General features: G+C 42.6%; 1 protein-coding gene across 2 annotated transcripts in view; it reads left to right on the top strand.

The window, feature by feature from the left end:
• The window catches only part of GLT1D1 (glycosyltransferase 1 domain containing 1), a 60,375-nt gene that overhangs the window by 37,203 nt on the left and 9,091 nt on the right, over positions 1-14,081 (top strand). Inside the window, exons 10-11 of one of the 2 annotated variants that reach the window (XM_085860278.1) lie at positions 585-705; positions 10,309-10,407. In XM_085860278.1, coding sequence (XP_085716404.1) covers positions 585-705; positions 10,309-10,407 — 220 coding nt within the window. The remainder of the gene's footprint in view (positions 1-584; positions 706-10,308; positions 10,408-14,081) is intronic. The other variant, XM_085860279.1, reaches the window with a different exon arrangement.

Raw genomic sequence — 14,081 nt, 5'->3', positions numbered from 1 at the left:
ACATCGAGGCTTGTGTAAGAGCTAACACACAGAAGGTATAACAGAGGGAGCAGGAGACGAGAGGGACAGGAGAGGGAACAGATACATGAGGAGATCTGTGGAAGGAAGAGTGATGGGGCGGGGAACACGGGGTAAACGAGATGGACACTTCAGGGAACAGACACCTTTACACCTCTCGACCATTTCGAGTCGGAGACCTTTCATTTGCAATCAATGACCTTTCATTCAGTAAATCCTTCCATTTACTTGTCACACAAAATACACCACACAAAACAAGTCCTGGCAAGGGTCTGCAATCTCTGATTGCTCTTTCTAATTTTTTTTTTTAATGTCACAACTACTGATGTTCTTTTGGAAGATGATTGCACCAGATAAAAAAATATATATTTAAGCAACGTAGCAATCAACATTTGTTTCATATAAAGTGTCATAAATATATGGTTGGAAATTTCATTGAGATTATACCCCAGAGAAGTCTCTCAAACTCTGCATTTGAAATCTCCTTGCTTTATCATCAGACAACACAACAGAACTGTAATGTCATCGGTGGCTTGATCATAATTTATTTTGCGCATCTCTTTCAGTATGAGTGGAGTTTGGTTTGTGGGTCCTTTACCCCAAGCACATCTTCACGCTGCCATGAGTTCCTCCTTCTGCCTGGTGAACAGCTCCATCAGTGAAGGCATGTCTGGTGCGATACTCGAGGTACTTCAGTCATTTGCCTGAACTGTATTCCGAGGAAGGTATCGCGTGCCCCCGTTCATGCATAACAACCCCTCATACCACTCCCCTCAGTACCTCATTGTCCTCAACCACTGACTCAACTTGTTATTTCTTGCCATGCAGTTTATCTTACCACAACCATCCCTTTATCCAAAGAGAGGCTGGTAATAAATAGATTGTTGATTATATGAACCTTAATCTACTGTGCAGCAATGTGACCAAGCACGACAGAGAAAAGGAAAGTGGCCATTTACATATTTTATATGAAGTGTGGCTGAGGAGATAGGGCACTATGGCAAAACAATTGCATTTTTTGAAAAGTTTTTAATTTAATTTTGTTATCTATTTCACACTTGAACATCTATCTTTTTCAGACAGGGAATCGAATGTTATGCGAGGCCCGACAGGCTAGTAGTAAGTCCTAACCCCCTATAAAGGAGGTTTGTGTATGTGTAAAACTGTTTGATGTCGAGACTCGTATAATACGTCGAAGGAGGCTTCAGACCTGGGAATTTCATGGCGACAATGTTTTTATTCCTCGGTGGTGGTAGGAGGGGGGGACACCTTTTATGCAGGCTTTAAGCCTGCATTTTTTTTTTTTTTTTTTTTTTGCAAACATAACTCCACAACACCACAATGCAAACTACTGGACATGAAATGCCTTTTTGAAACGTTGTGATTGATTTTGGAGGGAGTAGGAGAGAGTTGAGTAGGGGTGGGTGGGGGGGGTGTCAGTTATTGAAGACCCTCAAACGTGGTAATTTTCGTTTTTATGTGGGTTGTACTTTTATACTGTGCCAAACCTATTGCTAAAGTTTAAAGTTATGTAAGGTTTTAAAAAAATAACTTGTTTAAAACAGTTTATCCTGCAAGTTATAAATGAAGAATCAGGAATGCAAATACTGTCCACAACTAAGTGGCAGGACTCTATAAGATTTGGATCGACATCAGTCTCCCTGTTAAAATAATAATTTCAGGTTTGTCCTCTTCATGCATTTCACTTAGTTATGTATGAAGGATCCCAACAGCAAATTCACAGGAAAGATTGCAAAAGAAGAACCTTTATACATACTTTTGCAACATGTACTGGAACAAAATGTATCCATTGCTGTTCGCACGTTCCACAATTTATTTTAAACTAGTGTGTGGCCATACGTGCAAAAAAATAAATAATGATAAACTTTCAAACCAGAACGGTTTGTCAGAAACACAACCACACAGGCCGTTCCTTCGCTCTCGTAAACGACGACTGGATTGGGGCATTGTATTTATCTATAAATGCGCATAAGAAATCGAGAAATTATTAGAATACAGGAAGTCATCACTATCCGGAAGTCCATACGTTGTAACCCGTAATGGGGAACACAGCTGAGGATCTCTTCCCCATCGGCCACGCATACGCAGCAACGTATCCTGTCATTGGTTTGGTAAATAAATGGCCATAACTTGAGAACCACTTGTCCGATTGATGTCAAACCTTGAAAAGGCACATCCTCAGGTCCCCAGCAATATACCTGGCAAGTTTCAGTTAGATCGGACCAGTGGTTGTCGAGAAACAGCGGTCACAGGCAGACACACGCACACACACACAGATATTGCTGGAATTATAGATAGATGATGTCGGAGTAGCTTGTAGAAGGGAGCTGGAGGAGTGAAGGGAAGTGGAAGAGGCAACCGTATGACTTGTTTGAAAATATGTTGAACGTGGAAAGTTTGTGGCATGCTGATGGAGGAAAAACACAATATGGAGGTCCTGGCCGTCAATAACCAGCACATTTCAATCCAATAGATTATTTGGGATATCGTTGTACGTTCGTTATATGTATGTATTTTATATAGCCACTGTCCCTGTATAAAATACCTATTTGGCTACTTGGGGATAAAAGCCGAAAACATGTCAGGCAGAAAATTATTCGAGAAGGGGGAGGACTTCTTGAGGAACGACATGTTTCAGCACCACTGCATCACCAATTTGTGCAGGAAAACCTTTTGTGAGTGTCGAATGGGCTGTATTCTGGCTTCCTGCTGAGGAAAAGATTACCGTTTCAATGAGAGCTGCACAAGCCATCAATCCTTTTGCGTGCTTTAACAGCGATGACTGTAATCTCACGAGCCAACGGGTCGCTTCGAAAGGTCTCGGGGAGAGTGACTCCCAGTCGAAAGCACCCGCTGCTCACAATGGAGCGGTGGTTGTGATGCAGACCTGCCGAGTGTCAAAAGATGGTCGAAAATCGTTTTGTTTTGTTGGCTTTTTGTGACTGTAAAGCGCTTCGAGGTGAACCCAGCTTCCTTCCTGGCATGCAAATCCATTTTATGTCGTCGTCTGAGGAGGTGTGTGGAGACTATAAACGAGGCTCGGTAAGGCATGTCGCCTGTTTGTTGGTGCTCCTCGCTTTGGTTGTCGGTGACTCTCAAACTGGGAATCGCATGCATTGACATGGGCTACTTGCCCGACCGACTGCTCGTGTAACAGTCACCTGCTTATCATAACAGCCCCCTATTGAGAGGAGATGATTTTCAAAATGGTGTTGAAGTAAAAGGATCAGTGTGCGATCTGACGAAGATTGACGTCAAAACTGCCTACAATCGCAGGTTCATGGGGTGGACAAAGATTTTCAAAATCGAGTCCACAAATCTCATACACAATCCGCAGTTATTTCTCGGCAACTTTTCTTCTCGCTCACTGGGAGCTTCAACATCTGAGGGCATTGTCAGAAAAGCAAATGCTTCTTTTCCCATCTGCAATGACGATTTAATATTATTCAGTATATATATATATATTTTTTTTTTTTTACGAAGGTTTCAGGATGTTTTCAGTGATCGAGAGCACATATCAAAGGTTCACATTTGCCAGAGCCAGAGACTGCACAGAAAGATAAACTAAAGATTGGCTGCTTTAAGAGCAGTGGTGAGATTACATGTCACATTTCCCCTACCAATCCAATAGTACCAAGGGTCTGCTGAAACCTCATCCAATATTCATAAGGTGAAGGAATGTACATTTGTGTGTACAGTCGTACGCATTGTCCAAAATCCAATGACAAGTGTTCAGTGTAACCCTGGGAGTGAAAGAGATCCATGTGGAATAGCTGTGCTTGTACTTGACCAAGGAGGGGATGATGAACAAACAGCCCTGGCGTTGTTTTTGTCGACTAATTTAGCGGCTGCTTTTGACGGTATAAGTTATCGGTCACATGGGTGGAAGATGATAAGCCCTAAAAATTATGTCTCGTCAGACGGGGTCCGTCAACACGGTCCGACTGAGCCGGGGGTGCATCCCCCGCGAGTTGCTAAGATATGTTTAAGTTTACTACATTCAATTAATTACGATTTTTCATTCACCAAGGATCACCCAAATGAAAAGCTTGGTGTTAGCTTAATGGTCAAGGTGGCTGGCTTAAAATATTGTTGTCTTGAGGTCAAGCCCCTGTATACCGTTGAATTAACACCAGGTGGGTTGACTCAGCCTGTCATCCTTCCGAGGTTGGCAAAATGTGTGCCAGTTTACTGAAAACAGGGGCACTGCATCAGTGGCACAGCTGTGCCCCCAGAATAAATGGTGCAGACAAGCAGCCACAGGCTGCGTTCGAATAAATAGATTGACTCGAATGAAAGCTAAACCTGGGGGTGAAACACATGGGAGGCTAAAAGGTGAGAAGACACTTCTTGTGATTGAAATTGTTTATTACCTCCACCACCGAAGGTGGAAGGAGGTTGTCTTTTCACCCCTGTCTGTTGGGTAGTCGATCTAGTCTACCCTTATTATCAGTATTTCCGTCGATGTTTGTCTGTCTGTATGTATGTCTGTTTGGTCCAGTGCTCCGTTAATACAATGGCGATTTCGATGAAACTTGGTGGGTAGGTTCATACCATGACCTAGTTGTGTGCAAATGAGAACCATTGCTATTGACCCATCCGTTGCCGAGCAACGGACCTTTGAAATTTTCAAAAAAATCTCAAAAAATATTTTTTTTTTTCGAAAATCAAAAATCGGGCCACGAGCGACTGTGGGCAGTACATTCAGCCATATTGTCAAAAATTTCCAGCCGGATCCTATGAAAACTGTCGGAGAAGATAGACTTTGAATGAACCCTGGTCGAAAACAATAAAAAAACGAAGTTCGTTATATCTCAGAGACTATGAGTCAGATATACATGAAACTGGTATGGTAGGTTCATGGTATGTCCTAGTCATGTGTGAGAAAGAACCGTTGCTATGGACCCCTCCGTTGCCAAGCAACGGCTGAAAAACCTCAATGTGGGAGGACTAAATTTTTAACGAAAAAACAATCTGCAGCATTAACCCTTGAAGCTCGAATCATGAATTTTCTTGTGCTTAATCCTCAGGTCATTCCCCATTGAACGGGCCCATCACGTCAGGTTCTATTGGGTAGTCGACTACCCATGTCTGCCTACCGGCTTGTCTGTTTGTGTACAGGATATCTCAAAAAGTTGTGAATGGATTCGGACGAAATTTGGTGGAGAGGGAGGGGTTGGGTGAGTGATGAGGACGAACTGATTAGATTTTGGTGAAGATCTGGATCGGGCTACTATAATTTTTTTAAGTGCTTCTTCACCATTGATAGATTGGGTTAAAACAATATGTAATACGATATCTCAAAAAGTTGTGGATGGATTCGGACGAAACTTGGTGGACATGTTAGGTGTGTTACAAGGTTGAATTGATTTTATTTTGGTGAAGATCCAACTCTAGATCTGGATGCGAGAATTTTTTAATTTTTAAAGTGATTCTTTACCATTGAGAAATTTGGCCAAAAATTATATGTTGCATGATATTTCAATAATGATTGGGCCTGATATGTTCTACTGGATCAGGCTTTGTGTGGCGGAGGTATGTGCTCTCCCGAGTGCCCTTCTAATTTAAGAGAAACACCGACACGGGGATAGACAGGACAACATAACCCGGACAGATCTGGTATGAGAAATTTATAAGGCCTAACCCAATAATGGCCCCAAAATACCGGACTCTTACAAAAAAGGGTTGAACAGAACAGGCGAGACTTGTGACTGACACGAGCTCGATGTGTGGCTCCACCACAGTGGTGTGGTTGTGCAGGTCAGCGTGGCATGGACGAAGTGTGGCTCAGGAATCGATAGTGAAGAGAAATGGCGATGAGGGAGGCGAGATGAAAAGGATGTCTCTTCGGAGGACGAAGCAGAGAGAGGAAGATGTTACTTCTCCATTATTGGCCTCCTGTTGGTGTGGGTGGCATCTTAATTTGGGTTGTCCTGCCCCACGGGGCTGACCCTCAAAAGTGTTACTTTCTCAAACAAGGCTCTACAGCCCTTCTCACCACCAAGGCCTGCAATCCATTGGCCAAACTGCTCATGATGGTTTCCTTTTAAAGGGCGTCACACATTCCGTGTGTCTTTATGCCCAAGCCCTCCACCTGGCCTCACTTGAAACAGGAGGTTTTACATGATACAATCTTACTCTATCTGTTTTACAGTTTACACTAACTGCTTTCTTGGTGCACGTTTTACAAAACTACTTGCTTCTGACAATTTCCTTGATACAGGGATAAATCTAAGCGACATCATTCACATTGTCCATACTATTCTTAACACAATCGAACTATGGACCCCCTTCCACGTGATGTAACAATCGAGCAATATCCTTAACTTTCTTGCACTTCGTCTTTGTAGAAAACATTTCTGTGCAAGGGACAATATTATTGTCGTGCACTTCCTCCTTCAAGTCTCAACTTCGTCATAAAGAAGGATTTACGTGGGACTTATCCCACAAGAAACCTGTGGACCATCATGGCCTCGGATGACCAATGAGTCGGATTACATATTTCCAGTCGTGTCGCCAAGCGGAATGACGGAAGACCTAGGTTTCGAGAAGTTCTACAGTTCTACACCCGTCTCACATTATTAATTAAGCCGCTCAAATCAAGGCACGATAGAGCCAGATAGCGAGCTATTTTATTCTTAACAACCTGACATGAGTAAACAAATTAGCAACAGAACCCCCCCCCTGCATCCCCCCACCCTGCTTCCCCCCCCCCCAATGAGGCCAGAACTTTATTTTACAACACAAGCGATGAATACAACTGGCGAATGTAGAGGGAAAATAAAATTCGGAGAAAATGACAGAGGAGGATTGAATTCACACACCCTTAATTGTTCACTTCTCCCATGTGACCATCGGAGAAGTGATGTTGCACAGGCATGATGGGCCAAATGGCCACCGCCTGCATCTAATTTCCTTGCGTGTATCCTTCTGTCTTTATATTGTTGGGTCGGGGGTCCCGGGCTAGCTGGGATGCGGCGGCTAATGGATGAGCTTGAGCAGTTGTGTCCTTGAAGAACAAGCAAATTCCGCACATTGCTGCACGACAGCTTGGTAGAGCTGTGAGATTGTTATGTAACATAGTTTGAAGTAGTTGAGAAACACCACAAGCATGGATATCTGCATCTGAACTGGTCTGCAACCAGACACACTTTCCCTCTGTATTGCCAGAGTGATTCACCGACATCTCTGATTGCCGCTTTCCTCTTCTTCTTTTTTCTTTTTCCTCATTGACCGTCCACCGCCAATGGGAGATGCTTTTATTTCAATTGCTTCATTCTGCCAGGCCTTTTCCCACTTTTGCCCACCATAACAACAGTACCATCCACCAAGGATTCAAAATCAGAAACGACGAGAAGGGCACTCGATAGAGGGCATACATCTGCCAAGCTGAACAGTTTACATTTTGTTTCCCACTCATAGGCCAGATCTGAATATGGATCTGAACCAAAATATAATTGGCTTGTTCTTGTCACCTACCCAACTCATCCACCAAGTTTTGTCAGAACTCATCCACAACTTTTTGAAATATAATGTTACATATAGTTTTTTGTTAGCCCCATCTCTCAATGGTGAAGATTCATTTAAAAAATAAATAAATAAAAAATACTCATGTCTGTATCTTCACCAATATTTAATCAATTCGTCTTTGTCACACACCCAACTCGTCCACCAAATTTAGTCCGAATCCGTCCATAACTTTTTGAGATAAATCACACCAGATAAATCCAATGCCCCCCCCCCTTCTCCACTGAGTGCGATGTGTCATGGCACTCTTGGGGTTAATATATTACATCGTGCACAAGGGGTACATGTATTACTTATGCAATTTCTCCACAACTCACCACTTTGCCATTCAAACCTAACATTATGATAAAGAAGTTTTCAAGGTAGCAATGTGCTCACACATTTCTGCTGTAGTGATGAATATGGAGATGGAGAAATTTGACAAATTTGCTCAAAGCTTTTTTGTTGTTCATCTACAACCTGCAAGTTGTGAAAAAATAATGGATGCAGCAAGATATTATCTTTTATCATTCCTTCTTTCCAAGCCCTTGATATTTCACAAGCCTTTGCTAGCCACAGATATGATGAGGTCATGTGGGCTTGTCCCCCACAAGGCCCATTACCAGTCAAGGAAGGCGTTGCCGCTGAGGTCGCCGAGCAACAAAAAACTATGATGAGGGATCTCCGGAGACAGTTCTGTGAGGAATGGCGATGCAATTGGAATTTTTATTTTTAAAGTGTATTGTGGATTGTGCACTTTACAGGCAGCACCTCAACTCGCTGCTCTTTCATTTTGCCCACTCCGAGCATCCCAGATTACACCTGTGTCCAATAGGTGCACATCTGCATTCCAGGCCTGATCCATCTGCCTTGATTGCCAGAGTTGCTCGCAATGAAATCGAACATGGTCCTTGTTCACAGCGGCTGCAAGCATTCCCTTTACCCGGTTACTGAAAACTGTCCATACCTAAACAAAGGGGCGGTAAGCTGGCTCAGAGGTATGCAGTCGCCTTTTGAATGTTTTACAGGCCGGGCATTGTGTCAATCCATGTGCGATCTATCCATCGAGTGCCAGCATTAGTTGCTGCTGGTGCATGTTAAAGATCACACAGTGTCTTTTGAAAGCATGTAGTGAGTGCAGGTGATTGTTTTCCGGCATCCCATTCAAATTCCAAATTCCTGTTCCGATTATTACTCGTTAGGCAAAAGCAAACCACTCAGTATAATTCTTGCCAGAAGACCGCTTTGGAAGTCTGGAACTTTCCATCGAACTGACTACTCGGAAAGAAAGGCCTGACCTTTGCAGAGAAATACAAAGACCAGGAGAAGTGAGGATCTAGCAGTTAAAGATGTTGTGTATTGCTATTCTACACTGACCTCTCACTGTATTACTTGTATTCTACATGCTGTGAACATCAAAACAGCTTTCAAAGCACTGCATACCATAAGTAATGTCATCACAAAGCTTTAAGATCGAATCACAAATGGGGACAAATCCCCCATCCTGTATTATGTTGCCTGTGAAGAGCGTGGCAAGCAGTGATCGAGTTTAAGAATCTGAGCGGGTGGCTAGGCTCGGACAACAAATGCAATTGCACGTTATGTTGCAGAGACGGGACATAATTTGACTTCTGGATAGCACCCCAAACATCGGAGACTTGCTTTGGAGGCTTGGAAGGCCTACATTGAAACAGGCTGAGCAAACGGTGACAATATCTTCCCCTCATTAGAATAGGACGCAGGGAAGATGGCTCACAAGGAGAGGCTTCCTCTCCAACTGTGCTACAGCATGGATATGAAATCTGTCGAGTTAGTGTTTCATGTTGTACCCTTTCACCAATAAATATGCTCATTAATTGAGCGGTAGGCATGGCGACCATTGATGCTGTGAATCATGGAAACCTGTGACAACCACCACACTCTTACATGTGTGGGTGTAGGTGTCTGTCTGTCTGAATCCACCACCCACCGCATACACAGTCAACCACACCTACAATGCCATACACATGATTATGGATGGATGAGTTGTTACATGGTTATTACCCTAGAATTGTAGATAAGTAACATCCACTCCCAAACCTTCCCTTTTTTTTTGGTCCCCCTCCTCTCTGAAGGACATTTATCACTGGCCCACATTGCCTGCATAATCGAAGATGAAGAGTGCTCAGTGGTCAAAATGTCTGGCCTAACTCCTAGGCAATTGCTATTTTAATCCTTTGCTATGAACTCTCTCAGCCACAAGTTGTTATTCACACAGGTAAGTATTTTGTACGCCAGTGTTTCTATGTACTCGTACATGTAGTGCGTGGCTTCCAGCTGTAACTGTTCCCTTCACTTAAGAGTGCACTTACAAGTCATGTGCAGAGGAGGCTCATTAGCTTTCCTTACCGTGGACAAATTAGGTACAGACTAAAATTTGCTGTGCAGATAAAATTCCAAAAGGATGAACTGCATTGGGGAGACTGCTGTCTTTGGGAGAAAACATGAATGTGACCCTCAAACTCATCTTTCATAGAGAGTACAACTTTGGTCTGGTACCATGATCAAATGGGTCAAATGTACAGGTTAACCACCTCATCCTTTTTAGATACCTGGTACCCTGGTCAAATTCCAAATTCCCTATGAGGTTCAATTGTAAAAAGGCTTGATCACCATGATCGATTAGGTTTATAACCCCTATGTTTGATCCATGAGGCTAGATTGATTGATGATTCACAACGAGACATCAAAATATGATTGTTTAAAAAAAAATTGTTTTGGCAGGCTATGGACCTGGGCCTACCCGTCGTGGCACGGACAAATTCCGGAAACAGGTCTCTCATCCATCACGAAGAAACAGGACTGCTGTTCTGCACAGGGAGAGTAAGACATACCCTAGAGCATAATCATTATATGCTCCAATCAACCTCTTCCTCATCCCTTCACACGGCCTTGGCTGCCCTTCACCAACTTTGTCTTTTTTCCAAATATATGAGACAAAGCTGTTTAGATTGTATTTATAGCTTCAACAGTAATGCAGGTCATGTACTTGACTAATTTATTTGATCAGTGATTACTGTTTCGCTCTGTTTCTCTTCATTATACGTGCTTATTAATCATTGTCCAGGCAGTAAAAATGTGCTTCGTATCTGCTCCCACCTTGCCAAAAACGAGCAAGGAATGATAGTTGGAAACTTGGCATCACCTTGTTGGCTACGCATTTGCGCAACGCAAATTGAGCAGGTCCCTCGGCCTTCGAAGACGCGGTCGAAACAGGTGTTCAAAACGTTGGCGGCAAATGACGTATCTGGTAATGTCTCACCTCCCTCCTTGCTCGAGGCTTTTTTTTTACATGTGGTCGCTCTCATGTCGACACTTAGAAGCCCATCGATGGAGGATGTTTGACTTTAATCCAATGCAAAGTATCCCCGAAGAGCCAAATTCCATCATGCAGCGAAATTAATCCGGGCTGCACAAGACTCGGGGAGCTCATTCCAAGAGCTGTCCATGAGGTTTTGACTTTCGGTTGGATAGCTTCTGCCCTGACGGGGGTAATTGCATTTCATTCCAGCCCGTGACTGGCTTGTATGGAAATCTGGCATATTGGCTTTGCTCTCCACTAAAAGCTGCCAGACATCCCTTGGCAAAGCACTGAGAATCTAGTTCGCTTTCCACAAGAACAGGAAATGTAAAGCTTCACTCAACTCCAAATACCAAGCAGACTTCCATAATTTTGTTGAAATGTCATTTCCTTGTGGGTTTTTAATGAAGACTTTTTCACTTAAAAAAAATAAATAAATAAACATACAGTATTTACTGAAGTTAAACCCCAAATCTCTTGAAAACCAGTACGACTGTATAAGCTGTGATGACGCGGAAGGTTTTTTGAAATGCAATTATAAATGTGCAGCTTGTGGATAACTACCGTATAAATATGTAGCTTTTCACAATTTTGAGTACAATGAAATATTACTATATTGATTGAACATCCCGATAAAATGAGATAAACTGAGACACCTGGATGTTCTTATTCCTCGGGTAGCACTCGGTTATTTTTCAGGAAGTCTCTGGACTGGACTGCCTGGTGCTATAGGATTGATTCAACAACAACAAAAATCCACGAAGTAATAAACTTATAAACCTATAAAATACTTAACAGTCATCTGCTGAGGATTTCACTTCCAATTATTCTCATGAAACTTTTGGACAACATCGCTGAGCTTCTAAACCAACCGACCCAAAATAGCCCGATTGTAATTCGTTTTCGTATACTTTTCTGACAGCCTAACTCTAAATTGGTTAACACACAAATTGACTGCATTTTATGGTGGGATGGTCCTTGACCGCTGTACTCAAAATGTTCTCAACATGAAAGGATTCCACGAAGAGTAGGCATAACTGCACAACTACGCATAAGCCATAGGAATATGAAGGGGAAAATAGCGGTGGGTGGGCCAACATCTGTCGATCAGCCTGGTGGGAGCGGGCCCGGCGACGTGGCCTTAGGGCCAATCACACCTAAATGGATGTGGTTAACGGCATAATATTACACACAGTCCTACAAGGGTACGGTGCACAGGAACTTTTTTTCCCATCTGTGAAGCTTGCCGGCACGTACACAACCACACACCGTTTGATGCTCATTGTATAATGAAGCCTCAAGTTGGCTGGCTTAAGATATTCGGGTTCTGAGTTTGAGCTCCTCTCATGCCGTTAGCACCAGGTGGGTGAGGTCAGCAGACTGTCATCCTTCCGAGGTTGGCAAAATGAGTACCAGCTTACTGGGAAGAATATGCCTGGTGTTGGCTCAATGGTTAGGGTGGTGGGCTTGGGATCCTAGGATCCTGAGTTCAAATCCTGCTTGGCTGTTGAATTAATACCAGGTGGGGTTGACTCTACCTGTCATCTTTTGAGGTCAGCAAAATGAGTGCGAGCTTGCTGCTATCCTGTGTCAGAGTGGTGATCTGTCCAGGATTGTGTCCAATAGCCAAGGAGACTGTTAAGGCAGCACCAATGCTCTGCACAAAGTAGGGTCCCAATGAATGGATGGATGTGAAGAATGAGCCATTCAAGTATCCTATGGCAGAGTGGTGACCCATCCAGGACTGTGTTCCCAGCCAATGAAAACTGCATCGGTAGCCCAATGCATCTGAAGACTCGAAAGGACTGGCTCTTCTTCTTCATTATGTAATTATAGTACCACTGTTTAATGCAAAGCATTTTCACACAAACATAATTCATCGTGCAATGAAAATAAAACTAGCTAAAAATAACAAACAAAAGCAGACATCAAAGGACAAATTATATAATAAACAAACACATCAAAAAACATAATACGAAGTTCAATAAACATAAACAAAGTACAACATAAAATATCAATAAACAAAACTAAGTAGAATTTGATGTGAATGTATCAATGGGTATGTCTCTGCTCACGGTAGTTGTCAGTCTGGTGTTACGTTTAATCTCGATGAGACCAAGAACGAGAGAATGAACATCAGATGCTTCCAACTCAAGTTATGGTCTGCAAAATGAATTTCAAAGGGCACATGACCTTTGACCTGTTCAATATAAAATTTAATCAGTTCATCTTTGCATTCCATTCCATACATGTGTCAAATGTGGCTGAAATCTCTGGAGTGGTTCATAAGTTATTGCAGCAACACAGCTTTTCAAAGAAAGGACACTTGAAACCAAGATGTAATCAGTTCACTTAAATCCGCCGTCAAAAGACAGTATTTTAAAATTTTTTTATTTAGCAGTTGCCATTGCAAGGAAAATTAATCGCTTCCAGATCAGCAGAGAGCGGTGCAACCAATGTCTGTCCATCAGTGGGATAAGTAAGGTAATGTACAACACTTTGTGCAGTCATCTGTCAAAAAGAGGCAGTTTCCCAAAGCATTGGAGAGGTTGTTTATGTAAGGCCAGCTTTGATATACGGTCTGCTCAGGAGAGGTCATGGATGATGTTGAGGGTCAAAAATTCTCGAGAGCAAAATTCTTCCAGTGGCTCATCAAGAAACTAGATAAGTGCATTCGCAAGACTATCCTTCTGGAGAGACGTGATGAGAACGTGGCACTTTCCTCAATTGAATGACAAGTTTTATGTGCTGGACCAGAATCTTTGCGAGTCAAAGTTGGATCACCTTCAGAGTGTAAAATCGGGTTTTCTGGGGGCATCGGATAGGTCGTTGATGTACATGAGGAACAAAACTGGGTCCAAAGATGTTTCCTTGAGACAATTCAGTCACCAGTGGGAGAAGTGATTAAATTATACCGCTGTGACGTATCTGTACTGATGGCATGCATAGAGCAAGTCAGTGGACCAGAAGGATGCAGCCTTGGATTACACAGTGGGTTACCAAAAAATGTTTGTAAAACATTTGATATGTCCAGATTGTTTCAACATTTTATTTTATTCTTTTCTTTTTTTTTACATTCAGGGCCTCCATCCACTACTGTTTCTCAAGTTGTGATAACTTGACTAAACACACAATTATTATTGACAGTTCACAAACTTTGAGTAACATGAGAAAACTTTTGCATGGTTGTTTCACA

The sequence above is a fragment of the Eptatretus burgeri genome, chromosome 16 (genome assembly GCF_056783735.1).
Source record: "Eptatretus burgeri isolate ZD-2024b chromosome 16, Ebu_testis_v1, whole genome shotgun sequence".
Classification (NCBI taxonomy): domain Eukaryota; kingdom Metazoa; phylum Chordata; class Myxini; order Myxiniformes; family Myxinidae; genus Eptatretus; species Eptatretus burgeri.
The sequence above is the reverse complement of the archived record's forward strand: the minus strand, read 5'-3'. Positions and strand labels throughout refer to the sequence as shown.